This window comes from Ictidomys tridecemlineatus, chromosome X, assembly GCF_052094955.1.
Source record: "Ictidomys tridecemlineatus isolate mIctTri1 chromosome X, mIctTri1.hap1, whole genome shotgun sequence".
Classification (NCBI taxonomy): domain Eukaryota; kingdom Metazoa; phylum Chordata; class Mammalia; order Rodentia; family Sciuridae; genus Ictidomys; species Ictidomys tridecemlineatus.
Window position 1 is genome coordinate 86,737,688 of NC_135493.1, and position 22,255 is coordinate 86,759,942.

At 37.5% G+C, this 22,255-nt stretch overlaps 1 protein-coding gene across 2 annotated transcripts in view; it reads left to right on the top strand.

Annotated features, from left to right (window-relative positions):
• Ccnb3 (cyclin B3) overlaps window positions 1-22,255 on the top strand; it is a 74,502-nt gene that overhangs the window by 24,237 nt on the left and 28,010 nt on the right. For both annotated transcript variants that reach the window (XM_078034870.1, XM_040280770.2), the window contains exon 4: window positions 11,247-11,371. In XM_078034870.1, coding sequence (XP_077890996.1) covers window positions 11,247-11,371 — 125 coding nt within the window. The remainder of the gene's footprint in view (window positions 1-11,246; window positions 11,372-22,255) is intronic.

The following is a 22,255-nucleotide window of genomic DNA, read 5'->3' on the forward strand; positions in this document are numbered from 1 at the left end:
GGAGATAAGTATTTTGGTGTAATCATTGTATTCTATGGTAGTATCTATCGATTCAAGCACTATGGATATTTTGGGCAGGACAATTTTTTTATTGTTTAGGTTGGACCTCAGCCAGCATATCTGTCTCCCAGATATTATATTCCAGCATCATCCCAGTGACAATCAAAAATACCTCCTGAATCCACAGAACCATTGAGAACCAAAGTTCAAAGATCTGGTCTTCAACTATGAAAATCTAGAATCTCAATTTTGATTAGAATTCTTGAGTATACCTCCAAGTCACCTACCTTCTGGTATTATTAAGATACTAGCAAAAATAATGATTAATAGACTATTGTTAGTTGAATATAGAATCAGGACAAATGATAGTCTTTGGTCATAGAAAATAGTAATGACTGATGCCTACTGAATGCTTACTATGTGCTTATTAGGCAATAGTTTAAGTACTTTTTTCCTATATCCACTTACTTAAACCTTGTATAACTTTAAGAGGTAGATACTGTAATTATCTATTTTACAGATGAGGACTTTATCATTATTGACATTGAAGTCTATTTCATCCAGGCTACAGAGAAACCTGGTGAACTATTCTTGCCTCTTACAATAGAGTGCTTCTATGGCTGCCAAAATACCTGTATCTACCAGGTGATGCTTTAACTCACTGGGCAAGACGGGATAAGCTTTAGCAAGGTTCTTTTCTTTGGATCCCTGCTCTTTAGAATCAGTGTCTTTTCTCTGCAGATTCCAGCATATATGTTAGCTTTCCAGGTAATTTCAGATTTGCTATCAGTTGGTAAAAAGAGCTCCCTTACATACATATACCTATAATTTAGGTTCTTTCTTGGCTTATTTAACTACACATCTAGAAACTGGATTGAAATAAGGTAGCCACAGATGCAGTCCATCTTTTTTGTAACTTTCGTTCACCTGCAGAGCCCATGGAGGAATGCAGTGGAACGGTACAAGGTGTCTTTGTCCATTTAGGCTACTATAACAAAATACCTTAAGCTGGGTAACCTGTTGTTTATACAACAAAAATTTATTGCTCACAGTTTTAGAGACTGGGAAATCCAAACTCAGGGTTCTGGTGAATTTGTTATCTGGTAAAGTATCCATTTTTCATGATCAATGTTTTCTAGCTCTGTCCTCACAAGGCAGTGGGGCAATCAAGCTTCTTTAGGTCTCTTTTATAAGGATACTAGTCCCATTCATGAGAGCTCTCCTCTCATGACTTAATCACTGCCCAAAAGGCCCATCTCCTAATATTACCACATTGAGGATTAGGTTTCAACATATGAGTTGAAGTGCAGGCACAGATATTCAGATCATAGTAGTCTCAAAGCATGTGAGAGACCAACATTCTTGCCAAGTCTCAGTCCTTTTTCCCATGACGTTTATTTCACCATTCAGAAATAACAGACACAAATGAATTGTACCAATAATAGGAACTCCATGTAGATATGCAGGACTTCCTCATAGGGGGCAGAAAGTGGGGAACAGGGCATCCCAAAGCAGCATCTCTGCCTGTAGCTTTCCAGCAGCTCAGTAAGCCCATTTCTCTTCTATCATGTGCCACCACACCTGGCTAAAGTTCTAAAGATTGTTTTGGTCACCTTGAATGATCTTTGGTGCTTTCCACAGAAAGTTCCACCAATATAATGTACATAAGCTATTCCTAGGGTCTAGAGTCTACAGATGTCTGAACTTATCAATTTTAGGTTTGAGGGCTCCTTATTCTGTGAATTTTAGGGATTACCTATCTGGTGATTTGCTTCTTCCTTTCAGTAGTACTAGATCTCCATGTCCCTATCTCTGTCATCTTCTCAACATTTGCTATAGTCAGGTCCTGGCCTGACAACTAGAATTGATCTGTTTTGATTCTTTAATAAACTGAGTTTTTCTTTCCATCTCCTTTATCATTTTTAGCATGGGAAGAATTTTTGATACGTTAGAACTGGTGCTAAGCCAGTAGACAAGGAGATGGGGCCTATATCTATAAACCATTTGCCTAAATGGCTTTGTGACAATAGGATTTTCATCTCTATTCTCCTGTTTCATATTATGAAGAAGTATAGGTAAAGATTCTCTTAAGCTTAGGTCTGAACGTAACAATGCTTTGAATCTGCACATATGGCAGATAGAGGGTTCCACCTTGGGGGTTAGGGTCTCCACCTCTCTTCTGCCAAAAATGCACCTACTTTCCCATTCTGAATCTTGATTGCACATATGAGTACTTTGTAAAACTCTAGGTGAAATTAAATGAAAACTCCCCTCTTCAAAAAAAAGAGCAGTCCTCATTTTGTATTTGTCAGTGGGAAATGAAGCCAGAGGTGGATAACCTGAGGTATTAAGAAAGAATTTCCTACTGATTTGTAGTTGCTTATTATGATCTAATCATACAGAGGCACTCTTTTTTTTCTACTGTTCATTTGGAAATAAATTTAAATTTACAGTGTTGTAGAAATAAAAAAATAGTGCAACAAACATCCCTATACATTACCCTATACACTCTAGGACTTCCTCATAGGAGGCAGAGTGTGGGGAACAAGGCCCTTTATCCCTAATGACTTAAGTCCTTATTTCCTAAAAATAGGTAAATTGTCTTATACAACCACAGAACAGTTATCAATTCATATTGATAAATTTATATTATTCATATTGAATAGCACTGTAGTTATACATTTACATGATACAGCACTTTTATGTAACCAGTCATCCGTATTCCAGTTTTGTCAATTGGCCTATAAATATCCTTGATGACATTTTCCCCCTCCAGTAAAGGATCCAGTCTAGGATCACATACTACATTACTTTGTGTTTTTAGCATCTTATCTGGGACATTTCCATAGCCTTGTTCTTTAATAATATTACCACTTATGAAAGATACAGTCACACCCAACTCCTCTCTTCATAAAAAGAGCAGTCCTCATTTTGTATTTGTCAGATTATTTTTCTTGTGATTAGATTGATGTTATACATTGTTGGCTAAAATGTTGTGCAGGTGATGTACTGTCCTGGTAGAATCACATCTTAAGCACATGCTGCCTATTGGCCTTTCATTGGTAATGTTATTTATTTATTTTTGTGGTACTGGGAATTGGACCCAGGGGTGCTCTACCAATTGAGCTACATCCCAAGCCCTTTTATTTTTTATTTGAGATAGGGTCTTTCTACATTGCTGAGGTTGGCCTCAAACTTGTAATTCCCCTGCCTTATCCTTCCAGGTAGCCACAATTCTAGGCATGTGCTACTGCGACCAGCTGCTAATGTTATTTTGATCACCTGGTTAAGCTGTTGCCTGATTTCTCCCCTGCATAATTATTGTTTATTTTTTTCCTCTTGCAACTAATAAGTAGTCTGTAGGACATATTCTTAAGAGCTTGCAAATAATCTGCTCTTCATCAAAATGTCCCCTAGGTGGGACACCATCCTTGATGATTTCTGCCTAAATTAATCTTTATTATGATTTTTCTTACTCCAGCACTCACTCCTCATTTACCAGTCTTTCCCTGGCATTCTGCTACAAGCTTGAGCCTTCCCTTCTCCTCTGTAATTATTGGTGTGGGCTCATCAATTCCTGTTGTTTTCAGTGGTTCATAGTTCACTATACTTTATTTTAGTGCTCAAATTGTTTTAAATTTTTCCAATAGGAGTCCTTGCAATCTTATTACTCTGTCCTTGTGACATGCTTTCAATATTTTTTGAGCATTTTCTTTCTAACATAAACAAGATGTTCCAGGCTCATCTTATTCCAACTCTGTCCCAAGCTCTATAGCAAACCATTTCTCCAAAGAGTTCTGGTTTCTCTCAATGAAAGTGGTATTAGATACCAAGGTCTCAGTACTACGTGTGTTACTGGGATATTTGCTTTTTCTGCTCTTCCAGAAGACAGAGGTAAGAAATTTCTGTACATATGTTATGATTTGGATATATGGTATCCCCTAAAAGCTCATTGTGAGACAATGCAAGGAAGTTTATAGGTAAAATGATTGAGTTATGAGAGCTTTAACTTAATCAGTGCATTAATCTACTGATATGGATTAATTGGGCTGTAACTATAGGCAAGAAAGGTGTAGATAGAGGAGGTAGGTCACTGGGGGCATGCCTTTGGAGGTTATAGTTTGTCCCTGGTGAGCAGAGCTTTCTATCTGCTTCCTGATTGTCATGTCCGGATCTGCTCTTCTCCTCCACAAGTTTCTGCCATGATGTTCTTGCCTCATCTTGGGCCTAGAGTAACTGAGTCAAACTTTTATGGACTGAGGAGACCTCTGAAAATATGGGCCCCAAATTAACTTTTCCTTCTCTTTGTTATTCTTGTCAGGTCTTTTGGTCACAGAGGTGAAAAAACTGACTGAAATAACACACAAACCCTCACACAAGTGTATTTGAATACATGTATAGCTATATATATACACAGATATACAACCAATATATAGACACATACCTACTTTGAGAATTCATGAATTTTCATAACTCTAATTCTAATACACAGATTTTTGTATTCCCTTGTTGAGAGCCACAGCCAAAGGGGCCCCAGCAAACTTCCAGCTGCCAGCTGATGATTGGCTCACAGTGGCCCCAGCAAACTTCTAGCTGCCAACTGATTGGCTCCTCTGCGGTGATGCTCATTGTGCTGTTTTCCCGCCCTTTCAGACCACGGAGCTGCTCATTGGGGGACTTTTTTGGCTCCACCCATGCGACCTAGCCAATCAGCCTCAAGAGCAGGAGGAGTGGGAGAGGTTGAGAGGCTTGTGGGAAGCCGGTGGTGGCAGTTGGGCTCTCAGGGTTTTTCCTGAGGAGCTGTGTGGTGTGTTGTGTGTGTTCTAAAAATAAAGTTCATTTCTTTTGACAAGTGGCTCCTGAATTGTGCCCAGCCAGACTGCAGCATTTGGTGGGCCACACGGGAACGACTGAGGGTAAGTAATAACTTTCTATCACCAGAGGGCGTAAGTGTCCAACCAACAGTGCTACCTCCATATGCTGGGAGGCTCCCAAGCCGCGCAGTTGATAGTTGGGATCCTGAGACAGGATCTCAAATATTAACATGCCCTGTATTTGAGCAGGCAGGAGGGCAGCGAATTTACCATGCTTAAATTACAAAAAAGTGAAGCAGCTAAAAGAGGCTGTAACAACCTATAGTCTTCAAGCACCCTTCACTGTAAGTATGGTCGAATCCATTACCAACTTGAACATGATGCCAACAGATTGGGCTAATATGTGTAAAGCTGTGCTAAATGGAGGTCAATACCTGTTATGAAAGGTTGCCAATGAGGAATTTTGCAAGGAGTCGGCTAGGCGAAACGCAGCAGCTGGTTATCCTCAGAGAAATCTAGATATGATGTTAGGAAAGGGACCTTATGAGGATCAGCAGCAACAAATTGCTTATGATCCTGGCATATACGCACAAATTGCTGCAGATGCGGTTAGGACATGGAAGACTTTACAAGGACATGGAGGTTTACAAGGTCAATTATCTAAGGTAATACAAGGAGCTAATGAACCTTACGCTGAATTTGTAGATAGGCTTATTCAAACAGCTCCCAGAGTTTTTGAGAATACAGAACAAGCAATACCATTAATAAAACAACTGGCTTATGAGCAAGCAAATCGTTGGTGCAGAGAAGTCATTAGTCCATGGAAACATGAAGATTTAAACACATATATTAAGTTATGTAGAGACATTAATGAACAAGGGCAAGTCGTGGCAGCTGCAGTACAACAGGTTTTAGATGCCAGGGCAAAAACATGCTACAATTGTGAACAAATAGGACATTTTAAAAGGAATTGCCCCGTAGGAGGAGGGTTTAACAAAACTAGGTATCAAAGGAGTAGAATACCAGGTATTTGCCCAAGATGCCATAGAGGGAGACATTGGGCTAATGAATGCCGTTCTCAAACCACCATAGAGGGTACTCCATTATCAAAAAACGAAGAAGGACCAGGTGTCTATCCACGATATCATGGAGAAAGGCATCGGGCTCCATTGCCAAAAAATGGACAGGGGGGCCCAGTGCTCCGGGGCCCAAGACCACAAATATATGGAGCACTGGAGGAACCCAGCAACTCCATCATGTTAGTGCCCAGGACACATTGTCCATTAAATCTCTCACTAGACAAACCAGAGGAAGCGTAGGATTGGACATCTGCGCCTCCGCCAGAACAGTACTAACTCCAGAGATGGGAGTTCAAATCATTCCCACAGGGGTAAAAGGACCTCTTCCCAAAGGAACAGTAGGCTTATTATTAGGACACAGTTCTTCTACTCTAAAAGGACTTATGATAAGTCCTGGGGTAATTGATCCTGATTATGAAGGTGAAATAAAAAATATAGGCAGTTCTCCAAAGGGTATATCAGTAATTTCACCAGGAGATAGAATAGCACAGTTACTAATAATACCCAGCCTACATGATAAATTTTCTAGTTTTACTGTAGAAAGAGGTTCCAAGGGATTAGGTTCCACAGGTGTAGATTGGCCTATGCTTTCTTTAAATTTAGATTCTCGCCCCATGCTAAAACTAAATATTCAAGGACATGAATTTAATGGGCTACTGGATATAGGTGTAGACCTTAGCATCATCTCTCATCAAGAATGGCCAAAATATTGGCCATTACAACAAGCCACTCAAATGCTTCAAGGCCTAGGAGTGGCGACTAATCCCCATAGAAGTGCAATGGTATTAGATTGGAAGGATCCTGAAGGATGTGAGGGAACTATACAATCATATGTATTGGATCATCTTCCCGTAAATTTATGGGGACAAGATGTCCTAGATCAATTAGGTTTGACATTAACAAATAACATCAATCAAAATGCACCCACTATTTATGGCTAGACAAGGTTTTAGGAAAGGAAAAAGATTAGAAAAACAAGAACAAGGTATAGCAGCACCAATACAAATAGATCAAGGAACAGACAGACATGGGTTGGATTTTCAGAAAGGGTCACTGAGACAATAAAAATTACTTGGAAATCAGAAAGACCAATATGGGTTCCTCAGTGGCCCCTGACTAAAGAAAAGATACAAGCAGCCCATGACCTGGTCAAACAACAATTAGCGGAAGGACATATACAACCTTCTGTATCTCCCCATAATACTCCCATTTTTGTCATCAAAAAGAAATCTGGTAAATGGAGATTATTGCCAGATTTAAGAGCCATTAATAATGAGATGGTTATTATGGGACCTGCTCAATCGGGGATTCCTCAATTGTCTGCTTTGCCAAAAACCTGGTATGTTTTAGTTATAGATATTAAAGATTTTTTTTTTTTCAATTCCAATTCATCCTGAGGATAGGCCACGTTTTGCATTTACTATCCCTGCACTGAATCATGAAGGTCTCGATCAGAGATAGGAATGGAAAGTACTCCCTCAAGATATGGCTAACAGCCCAACTATGTGTCAAATTTATGTTAACAAAGTAATCCATGGGCTACTTAGAAATCAAAATCCTGAACTACAAATATTTCACTATATGGATGATGTATTATTAGCACACAAAGATAAAAACACATTGCTAGAATGTTATGCCACACTTACAAACTTATTTAAAAATTATAATCTAGAGATAGCAATAGATAAAGTACAATTAAATTTTCCAATTAATTATTTAGAAGTTCTATTATTCTCAACCATGGTCCGTCCACCAAAAATTCAAATACAAGTAGATCAACTCTCACTTAATGACTTTCAAAAGTTATTAGGAGACATAAATTGGATAAGCCCTTATCTAGGTATACCAACAGGAGAGTTGGGACCTTTATTTGATATCCTAAAAGGTCCATCAGATCCAAATTCACTCTGCATGTTAACGCCTGAAGCAAGAAAGGCATTAAAAATCATTGAAACATATATGGAAAATATGCATTTGGATAGAATTGATATAAGTTTGCCTTTCTTATTTATTGTACTACCAACATAAAATATTCCTACAGGAGTATTTTGGCAAGAAGGTCCATTATTATGGATACATTTATCTTATTCTCCTAACACTATTCTTACTAGGTATCCTGAGGCTGTAGGACAATTAATACTCAAAGGAATAAAAGCGTCAAAGGGAGTGTTTGGAATTTCTCCCAATAAAATCATTACTCCATATACTATGAATCAAATTGATGAGTTAGCTAATTAGTTAAATACTTGGGCAATAATCATGTGCAAATCTAATGTTTCATTTGATAACCATTTACCATCCAATCCTTTATTGTCTTTTTGGTCATCGCATCCTGTAATTTTTCCAAAAATGACAAGAAAAACACCTATCATGAATGCTCCAAATATATTCACTGATGGGTCAAATAATGGTACAGCAGCAATAGTTACACTTGATCAAACTATTACATTTTTAATACCCAAACAATCAGCTCAAAAGGTAGAGCTTAATGCAGTATTACAAGCTTTTGTGATGTTTAAAGATTCTATATTTAATTTATTTTCTGATAGTCAGTATATAGTTAATGCTATAGTATCCCTTGAAGATGCTGGTAGGATTTACCCTTCCTCTACTGTTTTCTCTTTGCTTTCCACTATACAAAGTCTAATCTGGGACAGAAAAGATCCATTCTTTATAGGACATATCAGGGCACATACAGGATTGCCTGGAGCCCTTAGTTTGGGCAATGATTTAGCAGATAAAACTACACACGACATACAAATTTTCTCTACACTAGAAGAAGCTATAATTTTTCATAAAAAGTTCCATGTCAATGCTAATACTTTACAAAAGCATTTTAAAATAACTAAGGAACAAGCTAGACAAATAATAAAACAATGTCAAAATTGTGAGACCTTTTTACCACAAGTTAATCTTGGAGTCAATCCTAGAGGACTGATACCTAACCATATTTGGCAGATGGACGTCACATACTTGCCAGAATTTGGAAAATTAAAATATTTGCATGTTACAGTTAATACTTCTTCTGGATTTTTGATGGGCTCCCTTCATGCCGGAGAAAAAACTAAAGATATTATAGCTCATTGCTTACAATATTTTGCCACTGTGGGCGTTCCAAAACAGTTAAAAACAGATAATGCCCCTGGTTATACTTCTACCTATTTTAAACAATTTTGCTCATCATTTGGCATTACTCATATAACAGGAATCCCACACAATCCACAGGGACAAGGCATAGTTGAAAGAGCTCATCAAACTATTAAAATGTACTTATTAAAGCAAAAATAAGGAATTGGGAAGGGGTATATATTCCCCAAAGATAAACTTAAAATAACCCTTTTTACTCTAAACTTTTTAAATTTGGATTCATCAGGGCTTAGTGCTGCAGAAAGGTATATGTGTCCAAAAAATGTACATAAGCCCAAGGTACTTTGGAAAGATATTCTAACACGACAATGGAAAGGTCCTGACCCAGTAATTGTCTGGAGTCTGGGGTCTGTTTATGTTTTCCACAGGGAGAATAGCAGCCGATTTGGATTCCAGAAAGATTAACTAAAGTGATTTCTACAGACCAAAAAGAAGATGATTTGGCTCAAATCCATAACAGCTGATATCCAGAACTCCAGTTTGGCTATCCTTACATCTGCAACAGAACCAGGATGCTTTTTTCAATATCTATTTTATTATTACCCTTTCCCACATTATGAAGTTCTATTTTGTTTTTTGAGCTCATACAGACCTAGGTTAATGTTTTGCTGATCAGTTCTATTTTTTGACTATAGAGTTTTTAAACATTGCAATGGAGATTTCACCTGTAAAAAGTTATAAGACCTTTACTATTATGTTATGTGTTGTATGTATTATATTATGTGTGCACACTTGTGTTTTATCTTGTATGTTTGTATGTACGTATGTCCATATATCCTATATGATGAGTGCTCATGAAAAAATGGATCCAAATATTTTTTTTATTCACGTGATTTAAATGGTTTAATTTAAATTGGGTAAACAGCTGTTGAGGATTGTTTTAATATGTGAACAAAAAAGGAGGTTAACAGACCTGTTTGTTTACTTTCACCTTTCCTTTTCATTATATTTAATAATTCTGTTCAAGATAATGTAAATTGTTCAGAAAATTGTTTTCTTTTAGTGCCTTCTGGAATGTTACATAACTTTTTTCTTTAGCCATTATTGCCAGAATTCCTATCTTTATCCCAGTGCTGGTGAAGACAAAGATAAAACCAATCTACAGCTTCTGCAATAGCCATCACTGAACTGCTTGCAGAACTTGCCTGGACTATGTATCACTTGTATGCATTGTGAACTCACTTGTATGCATTGTGAACTATCTGTTGGTGCAGCGACTTGTGGTAGTGTTGGGGTATTTTTGCTGATGGTGTCATCGGTGATACAATTTTTCCAAAAAAAGTTCCCCAATGAGCATCTCCTTGGTCTGAAAGTGCGGGGAAACAGCCCAATGAGCATCACCGCAGAGGAGCCAATCAGTTGGCAGCTAGAAGTTTGCTGGGGCCGCTGTGAGTCAATCATCAGCTGGCAGCTGGAAGTTTGTTGGCAGCTGGAAGTTTGCTGGGCCCCCTTCGGCTGTGGCTCTCAACATTTCTCCACAAACCATCCTGACTGAGAATATATACTTTGAGGGTATATAGTTGAATTGGTTTTTTCTTGTCTTTGGTTTTCTCTTCCTTTTTCCTTTAATGTGATTATAGTATTTATTCAAATTAAGTTCATTTGTTTCATTTCAAAACTGTCATTTTAAAGTTTATTTTTCCTAACATTATTCGTTATTCCATAATTTTTCATATTGTTTAATAGAGTTTGTCAGGATTAGAGTCTGATCAAACTCCTGAGAATCTCATGTTAAATAAATGTCGCTAAATGAGACAGGATAGTTTTATCACAGGTAGTATTATGTTAGAGGTTTATCCCCCCAAATTCGTTGGTCTTGGCATATCCAGACAGAAAAGCCAGACATATTCCATTTTTCTCCTTTGAACATCTTTTCAGGTCAAAGTAGAATGTGATATTAACAAAACTTCTTTTCAGTTATTTGCCAGTCACTATGCCTGGCATGGTGATCAAAATTATATCTCATATTCCATGGAATAGCAGCATTTAGGGTTCTACTTAGCTAATATAAACTAGTACTTTATACTGATTTTTTTTTCCTGATGGCTTCCACTGTTATCGGTTGTAAGATATTTGGATTATCACTCCTGGGAACACACAGTTGTTCAGGATGGAGATGTAGGTCCAGACTTTCTTATAAGAACCACTTATTGGGTAAGTCGTGGTTCTCTTCAATTTCTGGTCTGCTCCTCCCATTTTTTTATAGGCTTCTCAAAGTCAACCTGCACAGTCCAAGAAGGAAGCCAATAAGGAGATTGTAAAAGATGTTTTCAGGAAAATAAGCAAGAATAGGCGTGTTTACGGATCTGCTAAACACAAGGAGATGAAAAGGTAAGAGGGGACTCAGATGGTATTGTTTTTGATGGTAAAGAAAAGTGTGTGACATCCTTTTGTCTTCCCTAAGAACATGTTTAGTGAGCCACAGTGGTGACAAGCACATTTACCCTGAATACTGAAGAGTTACAGGCCACTTCACTCTCCTCTTTCATGGTGTGTGTGCTTTTGAAAGATCCATTATTGTTATTGAGAATTTTCCAAAAGATCTTATGTTAATCTTTTCTCTATTTTGGTAATTCAGTCTCTGTTTGAGCTGGTCTGTGCATGGGAGTGTGGAGGCAACTTAACATTTCAAGGGACTCTCGGCATGTGACGGATAGTTCATCAGTTATCTCATCAGAAGCTTTGCCCCTTGGCACTTAAGAGGAATTCTATCTCCATGGGCCAAATCCATGTGTCCTCCAGCTGATAACTGTTTACATGCTCAACAAGCAGAGATGAGCATTGCCCATCTAAGATGGGAAAAATAATTTGCTTCTGAGAAAACTTTTCTTTGTGGTGCTGGGGATCAAACCCAGGGCCTTATGAATGCTAAGCAAGCACTCCAAAACTGAGCCATATCCCCAGGCCACTCTTACTAGAAAAAGACTTAGAAAGTAGAGAGTGACACCTTTCTGTATTCTCTCTTTATTCTAGTGGGAATTACTTCTTTAGAATTTCTTATTCCAATCTGCATTTGAATAGATTAGGTAAATGACTATGCAGGGCTATGCATAGGTTCCAGTGAGTAGGATATAAAGGTTGAAAGCTGAGTGTGGTGGTGCACAGCTGTAATCTAGAGACTTAAGAGGCTGAGACAGTAGAATCTCAAGTTCAAGGTCAGTCTTAGCACTTAGTGAGGCCCTAAGCAACTTAGCAAGACCCTGCCTCAAAATAAAATATAAAAAGGGCTTGGGGATATGGCTCAATGATAAAGTACACCTCTGAGTTCAATCCCTAGTACTCTACAAAAAACAAAAAAGAAAAGGTTAGGAACTCCAGAAAATTAACCTGCTGTGTGCATAGAACTCTTTGCTAATTGCCCAGCAGAAAGAAATCAAACCAGAAAATTAGCATTTATACCTACTTGGTTTCCTGCTGAAATGTAATTCTGAGGTTGGGTTTACATGCATATTTGACCTGATGCTGGCTCTTAATTGGATATTTGATTTATTTTTAGTTAACCTTTGTTGTTGGTTAGAGGTCTAACTTCATTATTTTGCATGGAGATATTTACTTTACCCAGTCTTGAGAAGACTAATCTTTTTCCTCTTGTATTGGCATACTTGTCAAAACAATTCAATATAAATATAAGGGTTTATATCTGGACTCTCAGTTTTATTCCATTGACCTATATGTCTGTCATTACCTATCATTATGCCAGTACCACACTGTCTGGATAATTGTACCTTTGTAGTACATTTTGAAATTGGGAATTGTGAATCCTGTGCTATGGCTTGGATCTGAAATGTACCCCCAGAAGCTTGTGTGTTGAAAGCATAATTCTCAGTGCAACAAGTTTCAGAGATGGAGCTATTAGGATATGATTAGGGCTCTGATCTTATCACTAGATTAATCCATTGATAGCTGAATGGGCTATTGAATGGTAACTATAGGCAGGTGGGGTGTGGCTGGAGGAACTAGGCTAGGGGTGCAGATTTGGACTATATATGTCTTTATCCCCTTCCTCTCTCTCTCTCCTCCCAGGCTGCCATAAGCTGAGCAGCTTTCATCTACAATGCCCTTCTTTCATGATGTTCTGCCTCACCTCATACCCAGAGTGATAGAGTCAGCTAACATCGACTGAACTTCTGAAGCTGTGAATCCAAAATAAAACTTTTCCTTCTCCAAGTTGTTCTTGTCAGGTATTTTGGTCACAATGACGAAAAACTGACTAACACATCCTCCAAACCTTTTTTCTTTTTAAAGATTGTTTTCACCATTCTGAGTGCCTAGCAATTCCACATAAATTTTAGGTTCAGCCTGTCAAATTCTACAAATAAGTCAGCTAGGATTCTTGTAGAAATTGCCTTATATCTGTAAATCAACTTGGCAAATACTGCCATCTTAACAATTCCAAGTCTTCTAATCCATGAACATATAATGTCTTTCTATTTGTCTAGATCTTTATTCCAACATTTTAAATAGTTTTCAGAGTGTAAGTTTTACATGTGTTTTATTAAATTTGTTTCTAGCATTTTATTATTATTGATATTACCATAATTGGATTTTTCCTTTAATTTCATTTTCAGACAGATCATTACAAGTATGGTGAAGCACAGATTATTGATTAAATTATTTATTCTAATAGTGTTTTTTTTTGTTTGTGTGTGTGTTCCTTAGGCTTTTCTCCATATAAAATCATTGTCATTTGCTGACACAATTTTACTTATTCATTTCCAATAAGGATGTCTTTGTGTAGAATTTTGTTGCCTCATTTATTAAAAAAAAAATTTGTCTTGTTGGTGAATGGTTCCTTTTAACAGTATATAAAAGATTAACATTAAACAGAGACATGAGATGGGAGGGAAAGGGAGAGAAAAGGGAAATTGCATGGAAATGAAGGGAGACCCTCATTGCTATATAAAATTACATATAAGAGGTTGTGAGGGGAATGGGAAAATAAACAAGGAGAGAAATGAATTACAGTAGATGGGGTAGAGAGAGAAGATGTGAGGGAAGGGGAGGGCGGATAGTAGGGGATAGGAAAGGTAGCAGAATACAACAATTACTAATTGGGCATTATGTAAAATTGTGGATGTGTAACCGACGTGATTGTGCAATCTGCATTTGGGGTAAAATTGGGAGTTCATAACCCACTTCAATCTAATGTATGAAATATGATATGTCAAGAGCTTTGTAATGTTGTGAACAACCAATTAAAAAAAAATAAAAAAATAAAATAAAAAAAATTTTGGAGCCAGCTATGGTGGTGCACACCTATAATCCCAATGGTTCAGAAGACTGAGGCAGGAAGATTGCAAGTTCAAAGCCAGCCTCAGCAACTTGGTGAGGCCCTAAGCAACTTAGTGAGATCCTGTATCTAAATAAAAAATAAAAAGGGCTGGGAATGTGGTTCAATGGTTAAGTGCCTCTGGGTTCAATCCTGGGTATAAAAAAAATGGTACTGGGAATTTAAACCAGGGGTACTTTACCAATGAAGAACATCCCTAACTCTTTATTTATTTATTTATATTTTGTGATAGGGTCTCTTTAAGTTGCTTAGAGTCTCATTAAAATGTTAAGGCTGGCCTTGAACTTGTGATCCTCCTGTCTGACCACCAAAGTCACTGAGATTACAGGTGTGTGCCACTGCTCCCAGCTTTCTTGCCTTATTGCCCTAGTTAGAACCTTTGGTACAGTGCTGAATAAAAGAGTGTCAGAGTTGGGCCTCCTTATCTTTTTCCTCATCATTGGGGGGGATATTGTATCACCATTAACCATGATGTTATCTTTTGTATTTTTTTTGTATATGCCTTTATTAGTTTATGGAATTTCCTTCCTATTCCTAGTTTGTTGGGTGCTTTTTATTATGAAAGGCTGGGATTTTGTCATGATTTTTCTTAATGTAATGATAATGATCAATTTTTTTTTATTCCATTGGTGTATTATAGTACATGAATTGAATTTTGGATGTTAAACTAAGCTTGTATTCCTGGGTTAAGTCCTACTGGTTTAAGGTTTCTTAACCCTTTATACATTGCTGGGTTTGACTTGTTAGTATTTTGTTGTGGATTTCTACACCTCTAGTCATAAGAGGTATTGATCTTTAGTTTTCTTGTGATGTCTTTGTGGTTTAGGGTATCTTCATGAAGAACTGGTATTAATTCTTTAAATATTTTATAGAATTCACCATTGAAGCCATCTATGCCTGGAGTTTTCTTTGAGGATAGGTTTTTGATTATTAATTCAGTGTTTTTACTTATTACAGGTCTATTCAGATTTTTCAATTTCTTCCTTAATAGGATTTGGTAGTTTGCATCTTCCTAGGAATTTGTCCATTTCATCTAAATTATCTAACTTATTGGCATGAAATTATTTATATCATTTCTGTAAGTGTTTAAAGCATATTAATTTGTCAGATAGTCACAACAAGCCTATGCAGGGGACATTATTATGATCCACATTTTATAGGTGGAAAAACTGAAATACAGAGAGTTAAACTTGCCCAATGTAACCCAGGTCATAAGTGGAGGAGCCAGGATTTGAATTCAGGCAGTCTGTTTCCAATCAGAATGGATGTTCCTATCATAGCTAGACTATTTATATTGCCTCTAAAAGTTCTCATTAGGAAGGACCTGGAACCTATCTTGTCTGGTAAAACTTTTGAGGCAATTTTATTTAAATTGCTCAATTAATTTTTACAATACAGTGTTTTTAAATCACATTTCTGGAATTCTTTTTTTTTATTGGTTGTTCAAAACATTACAAAGCTCATGACATATCATCTTCCATACATTTGATTCAAGTGGGTTATGAACTCCCATTTTTTACCCCAAATACAAGTTGCAGAATTGCATCGGTTATACATCCACATTTTTACATAATACCATATTAATGACTGTATGACTGTTGTATTCTGCTACCTTTCCTATCCCCTACTATCCCCCCTCCCCTTCCCTCTCATCTTCCCTCTGTACCCCATCTGCTGTTGTTTAATTCTCTCCCTTTTTTTTCCCCTTTCCCCTCACAAACTCTTATATGTAATTTTGTGTAACAATGAGGGTCTCCTTCCATTTCCATACAGTTTCCCTTCTCTCTCTCTTTCTCCCACCCCACTCGTCTCTGTTTAATGTTAGTCTTTTCCTCATGCTCTTCTTCCGTGGTCTGACCTTAGTTGCTCTCTTTATATCAAAGAAGACATTTGGCATTTGTTTTTTAAGGATCGGCTAGCTTCACTTAGCATTATCTGCTCTAATGCCATCCATTTCCCTGCAAAATCCATAATTTTGTCATTTTTTAGTGCTGCGTAATACTCCATTGTGTATAAATGCCACAGTTTTTTAATCCATTCATCTATTGAAGGGCATCTAGGTTGATTCCAAAGTCTAGCTATTGTGAATTGTGCTGCTATGATCATTGATGTAGCAGTAGCAGTATCCCTATAGTATGCTCTTTTAAGGTCCTCAGGGAATAGACCGAGAAGGGCGATAGCTGGGTCAAATGGTTGTTCCATTCCCAGCTTTCCTAGGAATCTCCATACTGCTTTCCATATTGGCCACACCAATTTGCAGTCCCACCAGCAATGTACAAGTGTATGCTTTTCCCCACATCCTCGCCAGCACTTATTGTTACTTGACTTCATAATGGCTGCCAATCTTACTGGAGTGAGATGGTATCTTAGGGTGGTTTTGATTTGCATTTCTCTGACTGCTAGAGATGGTGAGCATTTTTTCATATACTTATTGATTGATTGTATGTCCTCCTCTGAGAAGTGTCTATTCAGGTCCTTGGCCCATTTGTTGATAGGGTTGTTTGTTATCTTATTGTTTAATTTTTTGAGTTCTTTGTATATTCTGGATATAAGGGCTCCATCTGAAGTGTGAGGAGTAAAAATTTGTTCCCAGGATGTAGGTTCCCTTTTTACCTCTCTTATTGTTTCTCTTGCTGAGAAAAAAACTTTTTAGTTTAAGTAAGTCCCATTTGTTTATTCTTGTATATAACTCTTGGGCTATCGGCGTCCTATTAAGGAATTTGGAGCCCAACCCCACAATATGTAGATCGGAGCCAACTTTTTCTTCTATCAGGTGCAGAGTTTCTGATTTGATATCTAGCTCCTTGATCCATTTTGAATTAACTTTTTTGCACGGCGAGAGAAAGGGGTTCAGCTTCATTTTGTTGCATATGGATTTCCAGTTTTCCCAGCACCATTTATTGAAGATGCTATCCTTTCTCCATTGCATGCTTTTAGCGCCTTTATCAAATATAAGAAAGTTGTAATTTTGTGGACTGGTCTCTGTGTCCTCTATTATATACCATTGGTCCACCTGCCTGTTTTGGTACCAGTACCATGCTGTTTTTGTTACTATTGCTCTGTAATATAGTTTGAAATCTGGTATCGCTATACCACCTGATTCACACTTCCTGCTTAGAATTGCTTTTGCTATTCTGGGTCTTTTGTTTTGCAATATGAATGTCATGATAGCTTTATCTATTTCTACAAGAAATGCCATTGGGATTTTGATTGGCATTGCATTGAACCTGTAGAGAACTTTGGGTAATATTGCCATTTTGATGATGTTGGTTCTGCCTATCCATGAACAGGGTACATTTTTCCATCTTCTAAGATCTTCTTCTATCTCTCTCTTTAGGGTTCTGTAGTTTTCATTGTATAAATCTTTCACCTCTTTTGTTAGGTTGATTCCCAAGTATTTTATTTTTTTTTTTGAGGATATTATGAATGGGGTGGTTTTTCTCATTTCCATTTCAGAAGTTTTGTTGCTGATATACAGGAATGGCTTTGATTTATGCGTGTTGATTTTATATCCTGCCACTTTGCTGAATTCATTTATTAGTTCTAGTAGTTTCTTTGTAGACCCTTTTGGGTCTTCTAGGTATAGGATCATATTGTCCGCAAATTGTGATATTTTAAGTTCTTCTTTTCCTATTTTTATGCCTTTAATTTCTTTTGTCTGTCTAATTGCTCTGGCTAGTATTTCAAGGACTAATTAAATAGAAGTGGTGAGAGAGGGCATCCCTGTCTTGTTCCAGATTTTAGAGGGAATGCCTTCAGTTTTTCTCCATTTAGAATGATGCTAGCCTGAGGCTTAGTATATATAGCTTTTACAATGTTGAGGTAAGTTCCTGTTATCCCCAGTTTTTCTAGTGTTTTGAACATAAAAGGATGCTGTACTTTGTCAAATGCTTTTTCTGCATCTATCGAGACGATCATATCGTTCTTATCTTTAAGTCTATTGATGTGGTGAATAATATTTATTGATTTCCATATATTTAACCAACCTTGCATCCCAGGGATGAATCCTACTTGATCATGGTGCACAATTTTTTTGATATGCTTTTGTATTCGATTCACCAGGATTTTATTGAGGATTTTTGCATCTATGTTCATTAGAGATATTGGTCTGTAGTTTTCTTTCTTTGAAGTGTCTTTGTCTGGTTTTGGGATAAGGGTGATGTTGGCCTCATAGAATGAATTTGGAAGAGTTCCTTCTTTTTCTATTTCTTGAAATAGCTTGAAAAGTATTGGTATTAATTCTTCTTTGAAGGTTTTGTAAAACTCCGCTGTATACCCATCCGGTCTAGGGCTTTTCTTGGTTGGTAGTCTTTTAATGGCTTCTTCTATTTCTTCCTTTGTTATTGGTCTGTTTAAATTGTGTGTGTCTTCCTGACTCAATCTGGGCAGCTCATATGACTAAAGAAATTTATCGATGTCTTCACTGTCTTCTATTTTATTGGAATATAGGGTTTCAAAATACTTTCTAATTATCTTCTGTACTTCTGTAGTGTCTGTTGTGATATTGCCTTTTTCATCCCATATGTTAGTAATTTGAGTTTTCTCTCTTCTTCTCTTCATTAGCATGGCTAAGGGTCTGTCGATCTTATTTATTCTTTCAAAGAACCAACTTTTAGTTTTATCAATTTTTTCAATGGTTTTTTTTGTTTCAATTTCATTGATTTCTGCTCTGATTTTAATTATTTCTTGTCTTCTGCTATATTTGCTGTTGTTTTGCTCTTCCTTTTCTAGGGTTTTGAGATGTAGTGTGAGTTCGTTTATTTGTTGGTTTTTTCTTTTTTGAGGAATGAACTCCAGGAAATGAATTTCCCTCTTAGAACTGCTTTCATTGTATCCCATAGATTCCGGTATGTTGTGTCTGAATTGTCATTTATCTTTAAGAATTTTTTGGTTTCCTCCTTTATGTCTTCTGTAACCCATTGATCATTCAGTAATATATTGTTTATTTTCCATGTGATGCTGGATTTTTCCTTCCTTCTTTTATCATTGATTTCCAGTTTCATTCCATTATGATCAGATATGGTGCATGGTATTATCTCCACACCTTTATATTTACTAAGAGTTGCCCTATGGCATAATATATGATCTATCTTTGAGTAAGATCCATGTGCTGCTGAGAAGAACGTGTATCCACTTGATGATGGTTGATATATTCTATATATGTTGGTTAAGTCTAGGTTATTGATTGTGCCATTGAGTTCTATAGTTTCTTTATTCAGCTTTTGTCTGGAGGATCTGTCTAATGGTGAGAGTGGTGTGTTGAAGTCACCCATAATTATTGTGTTGTGGTTTATTTGACTCTTGAACTTGAGGAGAGTTTGTTTTATGAACGTTGCTGCACCATTATTTGGTGCATATAAATTGATAATTGTTATGTCTTGTTGGTGGATAGTTCCTTTTAACAGGATATAGTGTCCTTCTTTATCCCTTTTGATTAACTTGGGTTTGAAGTTGATTTTATTCGATATGTGTATGGCCACTCCTGCTTTCTTCCGAGGGCCATGTGAGTGGTATGATTTTTCCCAACCTTTCACCTTCAGCCTGTGTATGTCTTTTCCTATCATATGAGTCTCCTGAAGGTAGCATATTATTGGGTTTGTTTTTTTGATCCAGGTTACTAGCCTGTGTCTCTTGATTGGTGAGTTTAGTCCATTAACATTTAAGGTTACAGTTGAAATATGATTTGTACTTCCAGTCATGTTTATTTATTTATTTATTTTAGTTTGGCTAGTTTTTACTTTTTGGTTTTTTTCCTCCCCCTTTACTGAGATACCTCCTGCTGTTGGTTTTGGGCACTATTTTTCCATTCCTCTTCTTGTAGAATTTTGCCCAAAATGCTTTGCAGTGCTGGTTTTCTGGCTGCGAATTCTTTTAGCTTTTGTTTATCGTGAAAGATTTTAATTTCATTGTCAAATCTGAAGCTTAATTTTGCTGGATACAGTATTCTTGGTTGGAGACCATTATTTTTCAGCGTTTGAAATACATTGTTCCAGGATCTTCTCGCTTTCAAAGTCTGTGATGAAAAATCAGCCGTTAACCTAATTGGTTTACCCCTGAATGTAATCTGCCTCCTTTCCCTCGTAGCTTTTAATATTCTCTCCTTGTTCTGTATGTTGGCTATCTTCATAATTATATGACTTGGAGTTGGTCTATTACAGTTTTGCATGTTTGGGGTCATGTAGGCTTCCAGGATTTGGCAATCCATTCCATCTTTCATCTCTGGGAAGTTTTCTAGGATTATTTCATTTAATAGGTTGTGCAATCCTTTGGTTTGAACCTCTGTGCCTTCTTCTATCCCAATGACTCTCAAATTTGGTTTTTTGATTAGATCCCATAACTCTTGGATAGATTGCTCGTGAGATTTAAGCATCTTTTCAGTGTTGATTATACTCTTTTCAAGTTGATAAACTTTGTCTTCATTATCTGATGTTCTGACTTCTACTTGATCTAGCCTATTTGTAATATTCTTGTTAGCGTTTTTAATCTGGTTTATGGTTTCTTGCATTTCTAAAATTACTGTTTGGTTTTTTTTAAGATCTCTATCTCCTGGTAAAGCTCGTTCTTTGCAGTTTGAATTTGTTTGTTTAGTTCGTTTTCAAAATATACTTTCAATTCTTGGACTTGCTGTCTCATGTCTTCTCTAAAATTCCATTCCATCTGAGTTAGGTATGCCTTGATTTCTTTCCCTGTCCATGTTTCTGATGCTTCTAGGTCCTCCTGTAGATTTAAGTTGTCCTGCATTATCTGTAATCCTTTTTTCCCTTGTTTTTTTCATGTTGTTCACGTTACTTTCCAGCTCTTTTTGACTGCTTTGTAACTGCTTTCTCCTATACATTTGTTTTGGCTTTGTTTTTCTCTGTTGTCTTTCCTTTGTGGTGGGAGATTATGCCTATAGATGTTGGGCTTTATTGTACTTTATAGCTGATTCATTCAATTTATAAAGGGCTTCTGGATTTTGTATGCATATAGTCGTTTGGTTTTTGTTCTTAGGACTTTAGGTTAGGTGCTATGCAGGCATAAGGGTTAGTATGTCTTGGCTACTTTAGAAGATTGCTCTACTGAAGGGGGGATACTAACCGTCGATTGGATCAGGGTGTTGGTAGGAGCTAGGTATTTAGGAGCACTATAGACAGCCTCGAAACATTCACCTATTTGCATTTAGACAGTTACACGAAATGGAGGACGTAATGCTTGGGATGAAAGTTGGGGGGAAGGGGAAGGAACGTGCTCTTGAAAAGAAAGAAGGAGAGGGAGATAGTTAGCATAGAGGAGAATGGAAAGAGCAATAAAACTTGGAAGGGGAGAGAGAGAGGGAAAAGGGAGAGAAAAAAATAAAATGAAATAAGAAATTAAATTAGGTCTTAGAGATCCATTTTCTTCTCTTCCCGTAGGCAAAGCTGTGCCCTCCGGGCTGAGTTTTGCCCTCAATGTGTCAACAGCAATCCCTGTAAGGCAGTTCCTGGGAGTCTCTCAATCCTGTTGGTCCAGAGCCATTTCACTTCTACGGCCCCTCCTCCCCTTCCTCCTGTCAGCCAGCCAGGTCCTGCTCACCTGAGGCAGTTCCCCAAGGATTTGGTTACACTTTCAGCCCCACCGAGTGCTCTATTTCCCTAACGACTGAGCACTCTCTCTGACATTCATCTAAGCCCCAGTGCTGTGGAGCTGTGGTCTGGGAGTCAATAGTTTAATTTTTCCGGACCCCTTTGGTGGGCACACCTTTGGAATCTGGCAGCTAAGACCATTGGTGTCGCCGCTGGTGGTAATAGGAGTTGGGGGTCAAGGATCCCCTCTGCTTCTCTCAGTCCCTACAATCACGACCACTCCGCTGGTGGTAGGAGGAGTTGGGGGTCTGGAGTGTCGTCTGTTTCCCTCTGCCCCTACCGTCACGCCCTCTCAGTTGGCGGTTGGGGGAGTTGGGGGTGGGA